Source organism: Xenopus tropicalis, chromosome 5, assembly GCF_000004195.4.
Source record: "Xenopus tropicalis strain Nigerian chromosome 5, UCB_Xtro_10.0, whole genome shotgun sequence".
In the NCBI taxonomy this organism is placed as follows: domain Eukaryota; kingdom Metazoa; phylum Chordata; class Amphibia; order Anura; family Pipidae; genus Xenopus; species Xenopus tropicalis.
Window position 1 is genome coordinate 100016141 of NC_030681.2, and position 23851 is coordinate 100039991.

Genomic DNA, 23851 nt, shown 5'->3' on the forward strand with positions numbered 1-23851 from the left:
TTCTTAAAGTGGTAATATACATCTGCTTTTAACATTATACCAATAAATGGAGTTGCATATTGCTTTTATACTTATATGTTGTACAGATCATTGTCTGCAGCATGACTGAATGATCTTTCATTTTATACATTCTCACATTCTGATTTATAAAAATGGTGATGGCAGATGATACTATATAAAATAATTACTCATATGCTCCCTTCAAGATAGTTATGTCAACTACTGGCTTGGTTACCAATCTAATCAGTAAAAGCAAACTCTGTTAATCCTGACTTAAGCATGAACTGTGTGCAATAAATGCTGTGTAAGCCTATTTTTTCTGTATGCGATGGGCCCCTCCAAATATTTTTTTGCAGGGGGGACCCGGAACTACTGCACAAAAGTACTGTTTTACCATATTAATAAGCTGGAAATCATCAATGGTTGTTTGTGAAAGTAAAGCACAAGTGAATGTCAGCTAAGAAACTCCCTTTCGTACACTGCCGATTTACTATTAAACGTGACATACACCTATAACTTCATACATTAATCCAGCTATGTTCAGGTATAAAGCTACGGTCTTACATAAATCAATCTCACATATAAAAATAGGTGCTTGTAGAACAAGCAGTTGGTATTAGCCTGCCTGGCGGACCGTGGAAGCAGCAACAACTCCTCAAAAAAAAGTGCACTAAAGGATTTCTGATTTGGGAGCTTTACATAGGAGTTTGGCCACTACTGGGAAAAACATTATGTGTGGAATTAACCATATGCTGAAAGGGATTAAGTGTGGAATTAAACATATGCTGAAAGGGATGGGCAAAAATTTTTTTTTTTTAAGGGGCATAGATTCCAAAACTGTGAGGCTGTCCTAAGCATCCCAAAACATCATCGGCTACACAGAGCAGAGATCAGCGCAAAAATGCATGCTTTTGCCGAGTGTAGCTGCACTCAGGCAGGCACTGTGCCTGTCAGCGGAGCTACACACAGGAGCAGACAGTAGCAGATTCAGTGGTGTAACTGTAGAGGAAGCAGACCCAGCAGTCCTGCAGGGGAGCCTGAACTGCGTAGTTTGCTTCCTCTATATCCACTGAAAGATTGTGTGGCCAGTGTTAGCAGATGCACATGTGTCTGCCCACAGCACCTTGGGGGAGGGTATGCTTCGTTATGCGTTGGCCCCTTCAAAGATTTTTTGCAGGGGGGCCCAGTGGCATATCATTACACCACTGAGCAGATCTAGTTTGGTTTTTTTTATTAATTCTTTGAAGTACAGAATGAAGGCCTGATTTAGTCAAATTATAGATGGCAACTTAATAATTGTAGCAGGATATCTGTAACATTGTTATGAAGCAAGAGATGGCAATGGGCATATGTTGGACCTCAAGGTCCAACGCAAATGCTGTCACTTACGACTGAAAAGTGGCCAGAAACAACATATATGACCGCTTTCTTCCACAGCAGGGACTACTGCAGAGTATAAACTACCTGAGTCTGCTCAAGTGTTGCCGTACGATCCAGAAGTTTCCTGTTCTCTTGCTCCTGAGATAGCAATGTGGTTTGCACAGATTCCAACTCTAGCTACAACAAAAAACACAGATGACTATGAGTAAGAGCCAAAACACAGTGGTAAGCGATTATACAGATAAGGTCAATAATAGATCACAGTAGGTTAAGATAAATTACTCAGAAGAATAATTTAGGGACTGGGAATTGAGATGTTTGCAGCACAAAAATCAATGATCCAACGGGATTTATTCATGTTTTTTAAGTGTCATACCTTTTACTCACTGTTGTTTTTGTGGGTTTGCAACTACATGAACAATATGCAAGACTACCCATAATTAACATTATCAATTAATTTACACACAAGAGATAAACTTAAACTCAACACCTAGTACTGATATTATAACATTTACTTCTCTACTTATGTTTAACACAAGTTTTCTGTCATTAGAGTTAGCCATATTTTAAGCAAAAAATATAAAGAGTTTGTTATACATTAGGTTTAAATGAGAGAATATTATGAAATATGTTCAATTGCCCTTAAAGGGATTCTGCCTTGATTTTTATGGAGTAATTTTTATTTCTAAATCACACTGTTTACACAGCAAATAATTCACTCTACTCACTCTATTCTTGAACCAACTAATGCATTTTTTTAGTTGTAATATTGGTGTGTAGGCAGCCATCGCAGTGCATTGTACCTGAGTCTGAGCTTCCAGAAAGAGCCAGTGCTACACATTAGAACTGCTTTCAGTTAAGCTATTGTTTCTCCTACTCAAAGTCATGAGCCAGATTTCTTATTATTGAGTGCTATTCTGATATCTTATGGAAGCTACTATCTTGTTACCTTCCCATTGTTTTGCTAATGGGCTGATGGGGGGGAAAGGGAGGGGGTTGATATCAAAAACTGCTCACCGCTTAAATCCTCTGGTCCAGGTTCAGCATGCCCCAGACCCTGCCCTCAGGTGAAAAAACTCACGGCCAGGGAGAACCCACTTCCAAACAAGAAAGCATTATGCTTACCAAACAGTCCTGTTGACCCGGGTGCTCCTGCCCGAGTCCGTAGCCAGGGGACAAATCTCGTCACAAAACTTCACACATTGGCAGCATAAAAAGCCGCAACAGTTGGTATTAAAATCGATCAACCTTTATTTGCACATCTAAAAAACACAGCTTGAGGTCTTACGCGTTTCATGACAGCACTTACTGGAGTGCACTGCCAATGTGTGAAGTTTTGTGAGGGGGTTGATATCAGCAGTGCAACAGTAAAGAGTGACTGAAGTTTATCAGAACACAATTCACATGGTTGTGGCACCCTGGGAAATAAGGAATAGCCATATGTAATATTTCAAAATTAAACATAAAAATATGTTTGCACTTGTTTAAAAATGGATTTCAATGCAGGATTCTGCTGGAGAATCTCTATTAACTGAAAAAAAACATTTTTTCCCATGACGTATTCTTTTAAATGACAACTATTGAGAACTATGATGATCAAAAACCATATTCAACAGATAACTTTTAATGAAATATTATCCATTAAAGAGTCATAGAGGCATAAACATATTAGGACATTTAGCCCTTGTACATATATTAACTTAAGTCACCATTTTGTAATGTTCTATACAGCACTTACTGATTTTCTGACAAGAAATAATGTAGGTTTTAAAGTTTTAACTGTAACAGGAAAAAATGTGGAAGTAAAAGATACAGCTCTGGCCATTCAGTGACTGACAGATCCTTGCATGTGTGTGCGCCCTTGGTTTGTGTGAATGTAGAGGGGCTCATGCATCAACACTGCAAAAAAATCAGTAACCCTATAAGGTTTTTTTCAGTGACCTGCAGGCAGAGCAGTGAAAACAACTTTTTATTGCTATGGTTTACTGCTCAGTGTTGATAAATGAGCCCTAGTGCCTCAAAAGTGTTGGAGGGACCAATTTTAGGTATAAAATTACAGTGTTTTAAATATGGGATTTACTAATGGCACACACAATTAGAAAAATATTTTTTAATAGAAAAAAGTTTTTTTAATATGAAACTGTCTTGTTACATATAAGCTCTTTTATAAGGTATATTTTTAGAGAGACCTGTAATGTTCAGGGGTACAGACACCCTTGGGTGCTTTTATAGAAGCACTCAACCCATTGGCAGATACTTGCTGTGAAATCTGGTGGTGGAGCTAAAGGGGAGGGGTAGTAGCCCCTATAAATTCAATTGTCTATAAATCCTACCACTGCTAGTTTTCCCTGGAGTTGAGTGTTATAGTTTATACTGAGGCAGGAGTACACATGTGTAAACCAAAACAAGGTTGACACAAAATTCTCTATTTAGAGAGCAGCTTTGAAGATCAGCAGGGCATGTTTTGCACCTGTGCAGCTGCACTTTAGCATGGTACAGACACCTATAAATTAACCCAAATAAGCAGTTTATCAGTTCTACTTACATGCTGTCATCGGCTGAAAGCAGCTAAGCAAATCTACAGGTTTTACCTTTGCATTGCTGGTAACTGCCTCTCTTTAGAGGATTGCTCTGTTTAGTCAGGAATAAATTACTCAGTTCCTCAGACTTTACCTTTTTTTCAGCCAATTCAACCTCTAGGTTTTGTTTCTTCTCTTTGAATTCATTTAGAGCTTTACCCAGCTGCAAAAAGGAAGAGAGTCAGTGAGGATTTGGCTTACAAATGGTAAAACCAATGATATAGTGAATAATGCACCCCTTTATGATTGAAAAGTAGCTACTGTTAAATGAAAAGCTTCAGTGAGTCATGTGACAGAAATGACATTACTAAGTACCTATTGTAACTGATGACATCACTATGCGCTGTTTAAAAAGATGTAATTTACAGGATATTCATGGCTCTGGTATATTATATAATGCAGTGCTGTCCAACTGGTGGCCCGCGGGCCCCCTCTGTGTGGCCCCCCCCCCACCTGTCTGGCTGCTTTGATTTCTTACCTATGAGTAAGCTTTAAATGGTATCAGTACTTATCTTAACTGGCCCCCTGCATGGTTTTCACCTCAGATTCAGGCTGTAATCCCTCTGTATTGTTTAAAAATGTAATCCCCTGTGTTGTTCACACCTTTTAATCCTTGCATTGTTCAAACCTCAGGCTCAGGCTGTAATCATCCACATTGTTCACACCTCAGACATTGTAGGTACTGCCTGGACTATGCTGCCTGTGTGTATGGCACACACAGGGAGCATAGGGTAGGCACATTATGGCACATAGGCAGCATAGGGCAGGGAGGGTATGGCACACACAGGCAGCATAGGGCAGGGAGGGTATGGCACACAAAGGCAGCATAGGGCAGGGAGGGTATGGCACACCCAGGCAGGGTAGGGCAGGGAGGGTATGGCACACCCAGGCAGGGTAGGGCAGGCAGTGTATGGCACACACAGGCAGCATAGGGCAGGGAGGGTATGGCACACACAAGCAGGGTAGGGCAGGCAGAGTATGGCACACACAGGCAGGGTAGGGCAGGCAGAGTATGGCACACACAGGCAGGGTAGGGCAGGCAGAGTATGGCACACACAGGCAGGGTAGGGCAGGCAGAGTATGGCACACACAGGCAGGATAGGGCAGGCAGAGTATGGAACACACAGGCAGCACAGGGCATTTAGAGTATGGCACACACAGGCAGTTTGGGCAGTTAAAGTATGGCACACCCAGGTAGGGTAGGGCAGGCAGAGTATGGCACACATATGCAGGGTAGGGCAGGCAGAGTATGGTACACACAGGTAGCGTAGGGCAGGCAGAGTATGGCACACACAGGCAGGGTAGGGCAGGCAAAGTATGGCACACACAGGCAGCATAGGGCAGGCAGAGTATGGCACACATAGGCAGCATAGGGCAGGGAGGGTATGGCAGACACAGGCAGCATAGGACAGGCAGAGTGCTGCCTGTGTGTGCCATACTCTGCCTGCCCTATGCTGCCTGTGGGAGGTGAACATGGCAGGGGGTTTGTTCTGGGAGTTTATTAGCAGTTGGAAATAGCCATTAAATGGTCCCTAAGGTGTGTAATTATATGCTGGCAGAAATTATTGCCTCTCATTGTGTTTAATGTATTTGGGGCTAACGTTCACTCTGCTTCTCACTGTATTTAATGTATTTGTGGTGCCACTGCCCCCTGACTCACCTTGTATTCAATGTATTTTGGGTGCCACTGCTTCTGCCCCTCAATGTATAATGTATTTAGGATTTGGAGTTAGTTTTCATAGAAATCAATGTATCATATTTTACAAGTGCATACTGTATGTATATATCCTTTACTATAAACGTTAATTGAGGCTAATGGCACATGGGTCTGTTTTTCCCCCGGTGTATTTTTGCTGGCAGAGAAATACCTGAAGTCACCCTAAATTACTATGGAGCAGTATAAACAGTTTTGCCTGTTTACCCACTTGCTACAATTCAGGACAGTACTAGCAATGCTATTAGCCCATGGAGGCACTATCAGTTCATGCAGCTCATACAGCCCAACTGTCCCAATTTTCGTCAGACAGTCACGTTTTTAACAGCTCAGCCCGCTGATCCGGATTCTTGTTGTAAGGTCCCTCATTTCCCTTTGATCTCCTGCACTGAACGCCAAAAAAAAATATGAAGTTTCTCAAACTTAATTAGATACAGTGGATATAAAAATTCTGGTAAAATGTCAGGTTCCTGTGCTGTACAAAAATGAGACAAAGATAAATCATTTCAGAACTTTTTCCACCTTTAATGTGACCTATAAACTGTACCACTCGATTGAAAAACAAACTGAAATCTTTTCAGTGGAGGGAAGAAAACCAAAAAAACTAAAATAATGTGGTTGCATAAGTGTGCACACCCTCTTCTAACTGGGGATGTAGCTGTGTTCAGAATTAAGCAAATCATGTTAAATAGGAGTCAGCATACACCTGCCATCATTTAAAGTGCCTCTGATTAACCCCAAATAAAGTTCAGCTGCTCTAGCTGGTCTTTGTATGTATGTATGTATGTATGTATATCTTTATTTATAAAGCGCTACTTATGTACGCAGCGCTGTACAGTAGAATTCATTAATACAGACAGGGGGTTAAAGATAATGGATAAATACAAAAGATAATGGATAAATACAAAGTACAACAATAAATACAATAAATGCAAGGTGCAGTTGCAATAAGAGTCAGAAACACAAGATGAAGGAGGTCCCTGCCCCGTAGAGCTTACAATCTATATGGGAGGTGTAACTAACAGACACAAATGGGCAAATGTAAGTGCTATAGGTCACAGTGGGTGACATTACAGTATAAGTGCCAGTTTCCAGATCAGGTGCTGGGTGAGTGCTCCAAAAGTTAGTCTCTAAGTTTAGTTTTAAAAAGACTGAGGGAGGATTCTCTCCGGAGGACATCAGGGAGGGAATTCCAAATGTAAGGGGCAGCAAGGCAGAAGGGTTTAAGGCGGGAAACCGCAGTAGCAGTGGGGGGCGCAACCAAACGGTTGCTCTGCGAGGAACGAAGGAGTCGGCCAGGAACGTATGGAGACACCAGGGAAGAGATGTAGTGAGGAGCAGAGGAATGGAGGGCTTTGAAGGTTAAGAGAAGGAGTTTGTAAACTATTCTTTGTTTAACAGGAAGCCATGATAAGGCCTTTAGCAGGGGAAGGGCCTGAACTCTCCTGGATGAGAGGAGGAGAATTCTGGCAGCGGTGTTTAATATAGACTGTAGGGGGGAAAGATGGGAGTTAGGGAGGCCGGTTAGCAGCAGGTTACAGTAGTCAAGTCGGGATAGGATGAGCGCGTGCATGAGCAGCCTAGCTGTTACAGTAGAAAGAAAGGGCCGGATTTTGGCAATATTGCGTAAGAAAAAGTGACAGGTTTTGACAGTGGTGTTAGTTTGGTCAGAGAAGGAGAGACTGGAGTCAAAGATCACCCCCCAAACAAAGCATGGAATTGACAGGGTTGATGAGGGTGCCTTCAATAGAGATAGAAAAAGGGGGAGTAGGACCAGGCTTAGGCGGAAAGATCATTAGTTCAGTTTTTGTTAGGTTCAGTTTGAGGTGGCGTTGGTTCATCCAATTGGAGATAGCCAGGAGGCAGTTAGAGATTTGAGTCTCAGTTTTCAACTGTTAATGAAGGGGTCAAAAAGTAAATTTGGGTATCATCAGCATACAGATGGTATTTGAAGCCAAATGAACGGATAAGATCTCCCAAAGACAGCGTGTAAAGGGAGAACAACAACGGCCCAAGTACAGAGCCTTGGGGTACCCCCACATTAAGAGATGAGATTTTGTTAGCATAGGAGACAGTGAATGAACGGTTAGAGAGGTAGGAAGAGATCCAGGATGCAGCCTGACTACGGAGACCAATCGAATGCAGAATTTGCATTAGGAGGGAGTGGTCAACCGTATCAAATGCAGCCGATAGATCCTGACATCTTTTTAGTCGCATCCCACAGCAAAAGCCATGGTCCCCAGAGAGCTTCCAAAGCATCAGAGGGATCTCATTGTTAAAAGATATCAGTCAGGAGAAGGGTACAAAAGAATTTCCAAGGCATTAAATATACCATGGAACACAGTGAAGACAGTCATCATCAAGTGGAGAAAATATGGCACAACAGTGACATTACCAAGAACTGGACCCTCCAAAATTGATAAAAAAAAGACGAGAAGAAAACTGGTCAGGGAGGCTACCAAGAGGCCTACAGCATCACTAAAGGAGCAGCAGGAATATCTGGCAAGTACTGGCTGTGTGGTACATGAGACAACAATCTCCCGTATTCTTCATATGTCTGGGCTATGGGGTAGAGTGGCAAGACGAAAGCCCTTTCTTACGAAGAAAAACATCCAAGCCAGGCTACAATTTGCAAAAACATATCTGAAGTCTCCCAAAAGCATGTGGGAAAAGGTGTTATGGTCTGATGAAACCAAGGTTAAACTTTTTGGCCATAATTCCAAAAAATATGTTTGGCACAAAAACTATACTGCACATCAGCAAAAGAACACCATACCCACAGTGAAACATGGTGGTGGCAGCATCATGCTTTGGGGCCTTATTCTTCAGCTGGAACTGGGGCCTTAGTTAAGATAGAGGGAATTATGACCAGTTCAAAATACCAGTCAATATTGGCACAAAACCTTTAGGCTTCTGCTAGAAAGCTGAACATGAGGAGGAACTTCATCTTTCAGCATGACAAGAATTCACAAAAAGTGATGATATTGAGACAAAATAAAAGTGGAGATAGATTTGTCGGATTTACCACTTAATTCACAATTCTCTATCTCCACTTTTGTGACTTTGTGTTTTAAACAGACAGTTTTCAGATTTTGTCATTTTACCGACATTTTTTTATGAATTTGCCTTTAGCTCTTAGTAAATCTGTCAGTGTGCCACCAAACCCAGTCCCACATCTACATGAGCCTTGGAATAATGATTTTACCAGCAGGATTTTGCATTTCATATGCCATTTCACTTTAGAGGCATTTCCTGAAGGGTTATTTTACTTTGCCTAGGAAAACTATACATCATTTTTTTAGGACCAGCTGGGCTTTCTAATGTTGTCTATACTATATTTCTGTGTAATTCCACTTCTGTAATGAGATGTAAGGGTCTAAATACCTTCTTCGAGGGGAAAAAGTGAATCAAGGGTCCACCCCCTGCACTACTTCTCTAGCCCCTACTCATTACTGGTCAACAGCAATCTGGCCCAGACACCAACATTCCCGGCGAAAAGGGGCCCAACAGGACTAGGGTCCACTGGGTTTTTATCCAGTGCCTGTTGGGGGCCAATCCAACCTTGTACCCCAATATCCCAGTCTGGGTGCTAGTGTGCATGTGCTGCTTGCTGATCACCAAGATGGCGGCAGGGAAGCAGGGAGGGAAGCAAAGCGGAGCTGAGTGGAGGAGGGTGGTGGTGACAGTGACAAGAGGATGCAGCCGGCAGGCAGGTGCTGGGGGGTGGGAGAGGCAAGCAGGGAGGGGAGCGGAGCAAAGCAAGGGGGGGTGACAATGAGTTGAGTTGGACAAGTTGGTGTGTGAGCTGAGGGGGGGAGACACAGAAGGACACAGGGGGGAGCGGGGGACGCATGCGCAGTAGAGACAGTGAGGAAAGGGAGTGGGCATCCCTTGTTAAAGATGGCGGCGCCGTTCACTGAAACAAGTATATAGAATGTAGCAGGTGTATCTCTGTAGATCTTTCATTAGGCAAGCCAGAAATATAGCGTTTTTACATAGCAATAGTAGTACTATTTAATAGTGTGCTTAATAGATTTTCCTTGTCCTTTAAAGGAAATAAAAAAAACATCATACATCATCATACACCACTAGTGGTCTCCCTGCTCACTGCTAGAAGGGGGCCAAGAAAGGCTGCACAAACAGCAGGTATTACTGCAGCATATTTACAGGTATAAATAAGCCATTAGAACAGTACAGTATTTACTTAGGCCTGATGTGGTGCAATATTAAAGGCCTAATTTGGCAATTATGGCAACACTATGATTTTATTTTCAGTGGGAATACTCTGCTCCCAAGTTTAATGGCTGTTATTAAAGTTGTCAAAATAACAATAATATATCCCAAATTCTTGACATATCCAAGAATTAGCTAGAACCACTAGACACACACAGACAATGGATACTTTAAATTAATATACTGTCTGAGAATCTCTTAGGTATATATGTGCTTTAGTTTACATTACTTATGATACAGAACCACATACAGAAACTGTGCAACCTCACACATAAGGGTTAATTCACTAAAGTGCGATAAAACTAGCGCTATAACATTTTAGCGTGTTTTAACGCACGATTCACTAAAAGTATATTTGCGTTAATTTAGACGCGATGCTGTTTGTGTTATTTAAGTCACGAAGACTATTTCCGTGCGGTATTCGACGCAACGCGCGCTAATTAACACAGCACGCTACTTGTTGCGCGCACTAATTAACGCACATGCACTACTTATCGCGCGCACGCCATATTAGCCATACACACCATTACATTCGTTAAAACTACTTTTTTTGAAAATGACCATTTTCCCTGCAAACTGGAGGCTACATTACTCTAGGGCAGGGGTAGGGAACCTATGGCTTGGGAGCCAGATGTGGCTCTTTTGAGGGCTGCATCTGGCTCGCTGCCAAATCTTTAATAAAAAAAACAATGGGGGGCGTGGCCTGCGATCGGCCGATAGAAGACGTGCTCTAAGCCTTATAACACATCTTCTATCCGCCGAGTGCAGGCCACATCCTCCTCTGCATCATATCCGACATCCTTGCGACCCACCCTACCTTGCCCCGCAGCATCCATGGCCAAACATATTGTATGGCTCTCACGGAATTACATTTTAAAATATGTGGTGTTTATGGCTCTCTCAGACAAAAAGTTTCCCGACCCCTGCTCTAGGGCCAACGCATACTTGAATAAATCACACTGCAAAGTCCATATTGTGTTGCCAAAAGCTCATGAACTGTACTTTTCTATAATTACCGCCTGCTCCAAGTAGGTGTTCATTTTCGCACAGACTAATGCGATATTTAGCGTGTCTAAGTGTTTGTGAATCATGCGTTAGTATTATTTCTGGGTGAGAATTAACGCAACGCGGTAAAATTAACGCTGTACAAATTCAGGTTTATTTGTAGCTAGAGAAAAACACGATGCCTTGAGAAACAGACTCACTGACTACTGAGTGTAGTGTTTGCACATGCAGTTTCTGGGATAACCAATATCTGGATTGAACACTATTGTTAAAGCAATTTGTAGTTTGACACAGTAAGCATCTCCATACCTTAGCTTGTAATGAATCCCTCTCATTCTCTAAACTTATTTTTTCTTTCAGGGCTGAGTCCAGGTCACCCCTCAGACAGGCAATTGTTGACTCCTGCAACTCCCTCTGTGTGGCTGTTTTCTGTTCTGCATGTATTGCCTTCTTCTGACATGCTGAGTGGTCAGCTCGAAGCACTTCCCTATATGAGAATTGCATTACTGCAGTTAACAATTATAGGGATAATGAAGGAATGTAAAATGGCAAGGTGCTACTGCTTTTGGAGTTAAAGATCAACATCTTAACATAAGATTGGCACCAGTATCAGTGGCAAATGGTGCCATGCTGTCATAAATTCCCCTAAGTGCACATTGGGGTTGGATTAAAAAGACATAACCAGCTGTGACCAAGAGTCTACTGCTTTTCATAGTATTATAAAAGATTTCTGAAGTCTGATTGGTGTTGTTTTAACTTTTTTATTTTAAGCCTTGCAAACAACTTTTCCAAATGGATAAATCAAAGGTTTTAAGTTTTTGAAGATGTTTGTAAATGTAATTGAGAACACTATCCATCTATCCATTTCTGCTCTGCTGGTTCTCATTTTTTTTAAAACAATTTAGAAGTAAGCTCTACTCGAGCCAAGACTCAATTTCCCAAAATGCCTTCTATGTTTTTCACATGTCTGATAATCAGCTGGCTTCTACTAATTTTTTTTTTTTTTTTTTTTTTTCAATAGTCAGAACCAACAATGCAAAGAATAGCAAGGGGCAGCCACATTGCAATTACATTATATATAAGTTGCTTAAAGTTATAATATTTTTCATTAGCCAAATTTTATTTTTTGGGTTTACACCTCATATAAATCCTAATATTAATTAGTTTGGGGAGCACTACAAAATACAACCACCCTAAAAGGTTTACATATAGATGTACTGACATAAACAAATGGTGGTGCATATAAGACAAGAGACATACAACTCTCTCTCAAGTTGGGTCCTGTGATTCTGCAGCTCCCGAACCTCTGCTTTTAGGGCTTTCTTGGCAGCAGTCAGCAACACTTTCTGTTCCTGCATTTTGAGGGTCATAGTCTCCTTTTGTGTCTGTATACAGAGACCATAAAAAAGACTAGGTTAAAAAGAGAATAGATAGGTATTTTGTAGAAGTACAAGAAGCAAGGTTACACTGTTTATTACAAGGCAAATTAATACTCCTTTCCAGGGTGGTGTAATAACCTTGATTTCTTGCTCATGTTTGTCCTGAAGCTGGATATTCTCTGTTGTAAGTGTTTGCATGGCGGCTGTGAGTTCTGAGCACTGGATTTCCAGTTGTTGGTTCAAAGACTGTTTAAAGACAGGAAAAGAATACCATTAGCACAAAACAGACACTGTAAAGGCATATATGGTATAGGTATATCAAACCAAGAATTAGTTATCGGAAAAAAACATTGCTGATGTGGGCATATACTGCAACCCAAACAGAGAGAACAAATTGTGAGCTCAATTTCATCACTAGTTCAAACAAGTGCACTCCTGCATACAACTATATGCTAAAAGCTCAACAATCCAATGAAAGGAAGATGCAGCTTTTTTTTTTTTTTTTTTTTAACACCGCCAGTCTATGATATTCTATGTCAATTTGTTGATGCAGACTTATACTGTACATTAAACTCCTGAATTCTATGTTAAAATAATTACATTTAACCCAATCAATGTTCTTGTTAATCTGTTATTGTGCTTCATCAAATCCTTAATTTATTTTTGCACACAAGACACAAAAGCATAGTCTGTATAACAAACCCGTCTCTTGTGCAATAAAAAGCGTAACACCTTGCAAATGTATTTATTTATTTATTTTGAGAGAACTTTGTCAGTACCTGAACTTTTTCCGCTGCTTCCCGTAGAGCCACCGAATCAGCTTTTATTACTGCAAGCTCAGCCTGCTGTGCATCACAACACTTCTGGTTGTTCTTCAATAAAAAGATATAAAATAGCATGCATGCAATAACAAATAACACATTTCACAGACCAAAAATTTTTTTTATATTTATATGTTGCTACAACAAAAGCAAACAATTCCACAAACTTTCTACTTTTCTTTTGAGAATTTCAGTCTTTTTACCTTCACCTCCTCAAGTAGTTGGCTGATGACAGAGTCTCTTTTTTCTGGAGAAGGAAATGACAACACATTTACAGTCATGATCATTTATTTACAGGACACCACCGCCACTCCAGGACTATACAGAGTAATGGGAGATTCACTTCAGGCATCAGTTATACAGCCTTTGGTCAGTTTTTGGCCCATGGCAGTGGCCAGTAAGCTTTTGCATCAGTCAAGATTGGTAAGTCAGCAGCCAATAACGAAGTATGCATGGCCAATTTAATGGAGAAGGAAAGGTAAAAACTAAGTAAGCTTTATCAAAAAGGTCTATGTAAATACAGCTATAAGCACTCGCAGAAATGAGTTCTCTTTCAAAAGAAACAGGATTTCTTTCTCTCTCCTCTCTCCTGCTCCCCCCTCCCTCAAGAATGCTAAGAACTCCCTTCCCCCCCTAAGGAATGTGTGATCTGAGCCAATCAACAGGAAGCTTCCTCATAGTCTTACTAACTGAGCATGTACACCGGTCTTGGTTCAGGAGCATGTCATTATGGGAACTTTCTTTACAGAGCTCAGCATTTTTTTTTCCTATGAGGCTTCTGATCATCTGAATGGGAGAAATATGGGGAGATTTAAGGGCACTATTGAGAGAACTGAAGGTATGCCTGCAGCTTGAGATTAAAACTTTATTAGTCTTTCCTTCTCCTTTAAGCGCATAACAAGGCATAATAATATAAACGCATCCAATATATCAAAACAATTAAGATGAAATAAGTTGCAAGACATAAGTTCAGATACAAAACAATACAAAAATAAAAAGGCAAAGAAAAACAATAGTTATGAGTACCCTTCTCACAAGAGTTTTTACCCTCAAAAGGTTAGTGGGGTGGGAGTGGCAGGTGGAAGTAGTTTAGATATATGGCTGCAGGGAGTGCTTAGTTGGAAAAAGACTGAAATTAGACTCCCATTGTAAGCCAACAATTCTATTTTTTTTTTAGTTATTTCCTTTTTAATAATAGCTGTAGTAATAAGTACCTTGTACTTGATTTAAAGCTTGCATAAATTCATATTGGTAGCAAAACAATCCGGGTTATTTCATATTAAAATCTATTTGATACATTGATCCAAATTACAGTAAACAACATCCAGAAGCCCCAGGTTCCAAGCATTTTGCATAATAGATACCCACTGATTCCTACATTGTCTTCCTACCCATTTGATAACCAGTGTACTTGCATACACAGTATAAATCATGAATAATTGTACAATGAATGATATGGACACACACAACACAACTGGCTACCCACCTAGGTCTTCCTGGAGCTGCATTTTTAATTGTTCCAGTTTGACTATTTTCTCCTCCTGCTGATACAGCCTTTGTTTCACTTCCTGCCCATCGCTGCGCAATTTCTGACAGTCCTGCTGGAGTTCTTGCACCTGCCATGCAGTAGCACATACAGAAGGCATTAGTACAGCAACAGAGTATTAGTACAAACCACTCAGATATACGAACACACTTGCATTCACCTGAGCTCGTTCATCTTCCACAACTTGCTTCATGTCATGCACATTTTTCAGCATAACTGCTTGTTCCTCCTCTAATATAGAACGTAAAGCAATTTCCTCTGAAAGCTGCTCCTGTAACTAAAAGGAAAACATAAGATAGCATAAAAGACAATAAAATACATTACAACTAAAATAAATGGTAGTTTTGTATGTTTCCAAACAGAGAGTTATTTTCTACGTCTGACATACAGGACCACAGGGCACTAGCATTGTCTGAAAAGAAGTCTGAAAAGATAATTTGATATAACTTAACCCCTAGTAACACAGATATAGTTTATGTTTCATAGTCAGTATAGAAAATTTCACTGCACGTTTGTGGCAATATCATTTTAAAGGTTTGCAGCCTATCACAGCCCTGCCTTGATTAATCTAAATGGAATACAAATTAAGGGCTATAAATAATTGTATTATGCATTATAATTGACACAGTTTTAAGTGTATGGTGCAGAGACTTAAACCAAAAAAGCCCAATAAAACAAAGAGCCAAAAGAAGACGAGTGTAAAAATTTTCAGAGCAGAACACTGCATCAGTGTCACAATAATTAACGATAATCTAAAAATTTCAACTCATTGCTATGAAAGTGTTCATGATTTTACAAATGCTCTTCTTAAACACAAAAAATAATACTTTTTTACACTGCTCCAAAGGATAACAGTCACCCCACCCAACTCTGAATGACTGAAAAACACCTATTAATAACAAATTCCTGCATATAAAAGCAGTATAAGTGCCAAATCAAAATCTGATCCAAATGGCTCAGGCTGCACAAAAGTGGAACTAATAAATGTAGTAAAATATATTAAACTACAAATGGGGTTTTTTTTGTATTTCAACAAAACTACAAGTGTTTTAATGGCTATAATATATATGTAATTTTTTTTTTTTTATTATTTTACCTCTCTCAGTCTTTGGTTCATACGAAGTTTTGTAGCTTTCATCTCCTCAGCAGCTATTGACACATCAGTCTGAGAATTAAGATAAATTGTACAATGATAAATACAGATGGAAAGAAAAAAGTGTAAACAGACAGACTGAACAGATGTTGCCTAATTTTCCCAGTCTGAATTGTCTTTAAAGGTGGCCATACATGGACCGATTCTAGTTGCCTATATCGGTCCCTTAGACCGATTTGGCAGCTTATCGGCCTGTGTATGGGCACTAACGACAGGCATGCCTGGGCAACATCTGGGCTGAAATCGGGCAGATCTCGATCGGACAGCTTTGATTTTTAGTTGGATCGGGGACCGCATCGGCTCGTTGATGCGGTCCCCGAACCGACAGATGCCTATACCCGTCATTCTAATTTAATTAGCCCGATATCGCCCACCCATAGGTGAAGATATAGGGGGAAGCTCCACTCTCTTGGCGACCTCCCCAAGCGAGCGGATCTTAGTGTGTATGGCCACCTTAATTTTTTTTCTGTAAAAAATATAGGGACATTTTTCTGCTTCAACATTATTATTGTACTAATGGCAAATTGTACATTTTCCCTATAATCTGTCTAGCTGTGCAGCAATTATATTCAGTGTATAACATGCTATGTGCTTTAAGGAAACTATACCCCCAGAATGAATACGTAACTGGAAAGTTTATATCATAATTAGGTGACCTATTAAAGAATCTTACCAAACTAGAATATATATCAGTAAATATTGCTCTTTTATATCTTTTAGTTTGAGACAACATATTGTGATTACCCAATAGCATCAAGTATATTTGACAAATTATTTATTTAGATGAAGCAGGGTTTTACATATGGGCTGTTTTATGCAATATAATTTTATAGAGTTCTACTTTGTTTGGGGGTATAGTTTCCCTTTAAAGGAGAAGGGAAGTTAAAAATCACTGGGGGGTTTGCCAAATGTTAGGCACCCCTAGTGCTTGTAATCACTTACCTTTTATCCCAGGCTGATGCTCCTGTTAGGGCTCTGGTACACGGGGAGATTAGTCGCCCGCGAGCAGGGAGTTTTGCCGCGGGCGACTAATCTCCCCGTGTACCAGAGCCCTTAAGTGAAAACTGCCAATCTAATTTAAACCTGCTTAAAATCAATTTAAACCTGCCAATCTAATTTAAACCTGCTTAAAATCAATAACCCAGATATTTAGTCTTCTGCAAAATGGCATTTAAAGGAGAATGTAAAATAACAGTGTGATTATTGCAGGGTAGCTGTAAGCCAGCAATCATCCTCCTTCTTCTTTCTTTGCGCCGCTTGCTTGCACAAGCGCAGAAGAGTGAAAATCCAAACTTTAACAAAAAAGCCGGCTTTTTCACTCTGCTGTGCATGCATGGGCCCCGGGATGCCGAGGTTAGAAAAGAGAAGGAACAGGATTGCTGGCTCGCAGTTACCTGGGCTTGTGCGGTTTTCTCCAGGACCAGGAACACCAGCCTGGGGTAAATGGTACATGATTACAATCACCGGCGGTGTCTAAGATTTGGGAACCCCCCAGTGATTTTTACCTTTTCATCTCCTTTTAACTCACAACAATTTTTTTGAGAAATGGCATCACATATCTTGATTATTGCATTTGATAACTCAGTGCCTGTATTATGGCTGTTACCTTTAATTAATTTTTTTATCAAAATTTGTGTGCGTGAGCACAAGCACATAGCTTAGCAATAACCTTGCATGGTACACAGGGGCTGTAACACAATCTCCACCTTAGTCGCTGTTGCGATTTCCAGGGCAGCGCTCAGCCTCTCCTTCGCTGCCTCTTCTCTCTCCCGCTTCTCTGTCTCACTACTAAGTCTTTGCCGTAGCCTCATGATTTCCAGCTGTGCATCTCTTATTTCTTCAGAGTGCTCCTCCTGAACTTCATTCAGTCGCTGTTCCAGCTCAGCTAAGGAAGACAGCGCTCATGTCTACATTGACCATTGTATAGTTAATTTACGTATTGAATGCCTTCTTCTGCCCAATAATGGTTAATATCCGTGAAAACTGAATATGCCAGCACATAAATAAAAGGGGGGGCGGGTTCAAATAATCCTCTTTTTAGTAATACTGACAAAATATCTCTGCACTATATTCTTATAAATAAGCATTTCATAATAACATAACCCACTTATTCCCTTAATTGCCTGTTTGGTGCAATATATTATATATAACTCACAAGAGACATGAGCCATGCAAACAACTCAAAATTGTGTATTACAAAAAGTTAATGTACCCCCTGTTGTTTAATGTGAGGATATTAAATGTCACCTGTATAAGGGCGACATAGAAAATCCTCATATTTTACAACGGGAAGTACATCTTTCACTCTATACTGTACACATAAGATTACAGATCTCAGAAAGAAATGGCTGATTTATAATCTAAAATTCCCTAATTCGATTTTAATTTATTTTAATGCATTCTTGTGTTTTCTACTTATTCCTTTGGTTTTCTATACATAAGCATTTCTAGTTATAGGGGTGATCTGGCCAGCTTATTAAAGCACACACCCACATGTGATTTATGACGAATTATGAAAATTAATTCTTTTTAATCCACAATAAGAAATTATGGAAAACCTAAATTTAAACCTGCTTTAAATCAAGAAGTACCCAGATATTTAGTCTTCTACCAAATGGCATTTAAAGGAGAATGTAAAATAAAAAAGTGTAATTACTGTAATACTAGAGAGAAATTTTGAAATATAGGGGTAATGTAATAAGTGGTCTTAAACTTGCTACTTGTCTAGTTGAAACTAGAAACAAATCTCTTTGCCCTTTGTTGTGACTGTTTTTTATGATTAAAGCAATAGGCAAAAAGTATGTTCAGCCCAGGCCCCCATTCATTAAACTCATGTTGAACTAGAAAGGGAAGTTTGAGAACAAACTGTGCATAGTTTAGGGACCCTGGTTTTAATAGTGTTTGAATGGCAGCAATTTAAATTTCCCCATCTGATTGGCGGTTGGTGGCTCCGCCCACTTTTTTTAACCTGGAACTACAGTTACCCAGTGACTCACTCTGCAAAGTTTAGGGACCTTAGGATTAATAGTTAAAGAAAGGCAGCAGTTTAAATTTAAACCAATAAAAGTCAGTAGGTAAATTGTGATTGGTGGTTGGTGGATGTGCCCACTTTTTCTAACCTTGAGTCAAAGTCACCCAGTGACAAACAGTGGGCACCCTGGCATAAATAGTTTGAGAATGACAGCATTTTAAATTTAAACCAATAAAATTCAATTGATGAAATCTGATTGGCTGTTAGTGGCAGTTTTTGAACTGCAGTCCCCCAGTGACCAACTTTGCAAGTTTGGGGACTCAGGCATAAAAATTGTGGGACTACAGTCCCCTAGTGACCAACTGTGAAAAGTTTGGGAACCCTGTTGTTAATACTGTGAGAATGGCAGCAGGTTGAATTTCCCAATTGAAAGTCAATAGGTAAAATCTGATTGGCTGTTGGTGGTCTGCCCACTTTTTCTAACCTTGAACCGCAGTTACCTGGTGCCTAACTCTGCAAAGTTTGGGGACCCTGGTGTTATTACTGTGAGAATGGCAGCAGGTTGAATTTCCGCCAAGTCAATAGGTAAAATCTGATTGGCTTATCCCAGCTCCGCCCTCTTTTGGGCATCCAACAATCATCATATTTTCATTCAGGCTGACCCCATGACTATGTGATTCAAGTTTGGGAGGTGCAGCCTCAAAGCTGTAAGTGTGAGTGGCAGCAGTTTAAATTTCCCCATTAAAGTCAATGGGTGAAATTTGATTGGCTGTTGTTGGCCCCTCCCACTTTGGGTCATCCAACAAATGTCGCTGTTTCGTTTGGGGTGACCCCATGATTATGTTATTCAAGTTTGGGGGGTGTCGCTTCAAAGCTGTAAGGGTGGCAGCAGTTTGAAAATCTTTCCTGTCAAAGTCAAGGGGAAAATTGGGGTGTTCACAAAAATTCGGGGGCCGGGATCTCTTAGAAAAGCATAAGCAACCTGCTCCCCTAGAGGACAAAGAAGTGTGGAGAGTTTGGGTGTTGTACCCCTAAAACTGTAGGAGGAGTAGTGTTTAGAAAATGGGGGCGTTAAGAAGAAGAAGAAAAAGCGGAAGAATAAACTGAAGTGGAAGAACAGTATGTTGGGTTTTTCAACCCAAAGCATTTGTAAAATTGTCATTGACCTTTTTGTGGTTATTGGAAACAAATAACTACTTACCTGTGTGCTTTGGATTCAGTTTCAGCTCAGTCTGCATTCGAAAGACACTGAGCTTTAGTGTCTGCATTACGCTTTCAATATGGCACATGCGATTTACCAGATTCTCGCAGTTCTTCCACAATGTATCATTGTCCCCTGTAAATGCTAACCTTGCCTTTAGAGGACTGACTGGCCGCATGATGTGAGCAGGCTTTTGATTTGCAAAGTCTTTACTCTCAAATCTGCAACAAATAATATACACTGCAGTGCTGAAGTGAAAAGGAAGAACTGTGCTATTTTGAGCTTGCTTTTTCTGTGTCATAATATGTATTTTAACTGCTGCCTATGTATCCTAGGATGTTATTAGAAAATCATTCTAGTTACATTCATTCTCTACCTTCTGTTCTTTGAGAACATACAGAACAGCATAGTAACCCAAGCTGCTAATAGGGCTGTGTTGGCACTGTGCAGTACGCCAAAAAACTGTGCACAAACTAGTGATGTGCGGGCCTGAAATTCTCTCAATGAGCTAGTAACTTAAAGGAACAGTAACACTAAAAAATAAAAATGTTTTAAAATAATTAAAATATAATGTACTGTTGCCCTGCACTGGTAAAAGTTGCGTGTTTGCTTCAGAAAGACTACTGTAGTTAATAGAAATAGCTGCTGTGTAGCCATGGGGGCAGCCATTTAAATTGAAAAAAGGAGAAAAGGCACAGGTTACATAAGAAGATACCAGATAAACTGTGTACAATACAATGGGAATCTATGCTACTTATCTGTTATCTGCTTAGTAACCTGTGCCTTTTCTCCTTTTTTCAATTTAAATGGCTGCCCCATGGCTACACAGCAGGGTATTTATATAAACTGTAGTAGTGTTTATGAAGAAAACACACAACTTTTACCAGTGCAGAGCAATAGTATATAATATATTAATTATTTTTATACACTTTCATTTTTTGGTGTTACTGTTCCTTTAAAAGGAATAAGGACAGGTAGGAATATCGTGTTAGCATGCCCTTAAAAGACAATGGGGGTAATTTATCAACAGTGGGCAAATTTGCCCATGGGCAGTAATCCATGGCAACCAAATTATTACATTCATTGTTCTACCTGCAGCTGGCTGAAAAAAGGTAATCACTGATGGGTTGCTATGGGTTACTGCCCATGGGCAAATTTGCCCACTCTTGTTAAATGAGCTCCAATGTGAGAAAGCTTTAAAGGTGAGATTCTTCTTTAAATAATTTTTTAGTATGTTACAAATCAACCAATTCTAAGTAACTTTATAAAGGGTATTTTATATATATCAGCCTTCCTATACAATTACAAATGAACTTAGAGTGTACTGATAAAACCACACATTAACTATATAGTATATAGTGAGTTTGACTTTATGGTCTTGTTATAGGACAGACACTGACCTCTCACTGCTAACACCAAGTGCTCTCAAGTCACTAATTAATGCTTCTGTCTGCTCTTCTGCCACACACATTCTCTGCTGCAGTACAGAGAATGTCTCAGGGGCTGTGGGGTGGATATTGAGAGGAGAGATCACTGTTCGATCCATCATCTGTCAAGAAAAAAACACAAGAGTACACAAAAGAGCAATGTACAATGGGCCTGAAAACAATCCCTGTTTTAACCATTAGATGGACAAAAATAGTAAACGAAAGACACTAATAATGCAGGATAGTGGAGGATAGTGTCAATAGTTTACTATTTTTGTTGGCCTTTATGTCAACCCTACAAATTTAGCAATTTGCACTACCACACAGGAGTCTCTACTGGGACTCTCTGAGGGGGCTTATCATCAGTCATAGGCATCATAATTCTGCTTCTATGACATACTTACCAACTGTCCTGCTTTTTGTGGGACAGTCTCAGTTTTCAGGGCATGATAGTCCACAGGCATGCGCTTTCAGTTTTTTTTTTTGTCTGCTCAAAACTCCTACTTGGGCAAGGGGAAAAAACAAAGGCAAATTCCTCCACATTAGTTGCATATAAAATAAAACATTATATGCTCCTTGCACTGCCTATAGTTTCACTCCACTAACAGCCGCTAACTTCCTCCTGCTTCCTTTTCTGAATCAAGTGCTGCTGCACAGGGGAACCCTGAAGCTACTGCCACATTGGGACCTGGATGTAGCTCAAGGGTTTTCTCAGTGCCCTGCGTCAACAGCAAAAGCACACTCGTGTCTAGAGAATTGGGCATATGCACCACTCTCTCGCCGAACACCAGAAATTACACCAACAGGGATTCAAAAACTTTTTTGAAATGCCTGCCATTGAAGGGAATGTCACCTGTCACTGCTAGTAAACCTGGGATGCCGAAGTCTATAGCAGGCAGCCCAGGTAAGGTGCAGGTAGCTAGAGAGCAGATTAGGATCAGGTGTGGGTCAAATTTTTTTCAACCCGCACATCACTACTGCTGACCCCTCCCACAGCGCTGACCTCTCCCACAGCTGAAACCAACACTTCCGTTGTTGTACAATAAACCAGCATGTATTTAATGCCTGCACAGTATGTATCCTAATTGATGTGTATAATTATGAAAGGTACATTTTAATTAAGGCAAAGAGTGATTGAGGTAGGACCCCTTAGGGAAGAAAAAGACTTTAGAGCTCCTGAGGACAGTCTACAGTAGTGCATCCAAAGCAAACACGCAGGTGCATTATTTTTACTAGTGCAGGGTACACACAAACATAAATCTCAGATTCTAGATAGAGCAGCAGCAACAGATCCAAAAAAATATAATTATGGACCAGAACTGCAACAGACAAATATTTTTAGAGAGACAGATACTCTTTATGCTTCTGATGAATATAGTTTAATATAGTATAATGTAATTATGTACTAGAACTGTGAACTTACAGTTTAGTTGAGAGAGTAGACATGCACCTGTTATCAGACTCCTTGATCTTCTCTATGTTCTGTAACAATTCTATCAGTAAACAGCCGGTCCTTTCCCTGTCGTGCGTCCCACTGTGACTGCTGCAATCCTTTGCTTCTTTTTTGCTTGTATTCAGATTGGATTTCATTCAGATTCAATTTCCTTTTAGCTTCCCTCACGTATTGTTCCATAAAAGCATGTGCAGTTTAAGTCCTTCCTGTCAGCTTTGTTCAAAGCAATATGCTCATTATAATTATATTTTCAGATATTCTCTCATCGGTATTAGACTATACCCAGCCTCAAGTTGTAACCATAACTACATGGCTTTAGTTACTACCTTTAAACTGCCCTCCTCTGTTGAATGTTACACTGCGCATGTGCAACCTGAGTAGGAGAAGCACTTGGGAAAGCCATAACATTATTGGTCGCCCGGATACCGCATAGCCTTAAGGGAAATGTAGTTTTCACCATTCGTTAGCAGTTTTAGCTGTCCAGGTAGGAATAACAATTCTGTTGCTAATTTTGCTGGAGGATTAGCAGCTCTGGCTAAGTACTGAGTGTGCTGTCTGTCTTGGTTTAATGAATTATTATCCTTTCAGATCAGTCTGTTTATATTTTATTTACATCCATCCCTCAGCACCATATGGGTTAACAGTAAGTAGGTCAGCCCAGACGTCTTGTATAGATAAACCCAGCCCCCGAACCCACCCTAATTGTTCCCTCTACTAGACAAACCCCCCCTCCACTGCTTCTATTGTTCCTGAACAGGTGGCTGGGGGCTGCCAGAGACTGTGTAACTCCTGGAGGAAGGAGGGGCCCCTGCCTACCCGCATATCAGCCCTAATAGAGCTTTGTTCCTACATTGCTTTGGAAGCTACTACAGTCACAGTAGCTCAAAAGCCATGTCCTTCCTTACAGGGTCCTACAACACTCACTCTCTGCTATAATCAAAGTGAACCTGTTGTACAAAAAAAAGTGTAAATGTTAATAATTATCAAAC

At 40.3% G+C, this 23851-nt stretch overlaps 1 protein-coding gene across 3 annotated transcripts in view; it reads right to left on the reverse strand.

Annotated features, from left to right (window-relative positions):
- Positions 1-23248, reverse strand: part of ccdc150 (coiled-coil domain containing 150) — a 38575-nt gene extending 15327 nt beyond the window's left edge. For 2 of the 3 annotated variants that reach the window (XM_031902399.1, XM_031902398.1), the window contains exons 1-14: positions 21814-21906; positions 21383-21531; positions 19983-20203; positions 17517-17695; positions 15754-15822; positions 14818-14934; positions 14598-14727; positions 13315-13358; positions 13070-13162; positions 12429-12536; positions 12172-12296; positions 11221-11398; positions 4054-4122; positions 1465-1557 (exon numbers count right to left, since the gene is read on the reverse strand). In XM_031902399.1, the coding sequence (XP_031758259.1) occupies positions 1465-1557; positions 4054-4122; positions 11221-11398; positions 12172-12296; positions 12429-12536; positions 13070-13162; positions 13315-13358; positions 14598-14727; positions 14818-14934; positions 15754-15822; positions 17517-17695; positions 19983-20203; positions 21383-21531; positions 21814-21873 (1635 nt within the window). In that variant the 5' untranslated portion in view covers positions 21874-21906. Of the gene's footprint in view, positions 1-1464; positions 1558-4053; positions 4123-11220; positions 11399-12171; positions 12297-12428; positions 12537-13069; positions 13163-13314; positions 13359-14597; positions 14728-14817; positions 14935-15753; positions 15823-17516; positions 17696-19982; positions 20204-21382; positions 21532-21813; positions 21907-22832 lie in introns of those variants that run through there. The other variant, XM_018094407.2, reaches the window with a different exon arrangement.
- Between the last annotated feature and the right edge of the window lie 603 nt (positions 23249-23851).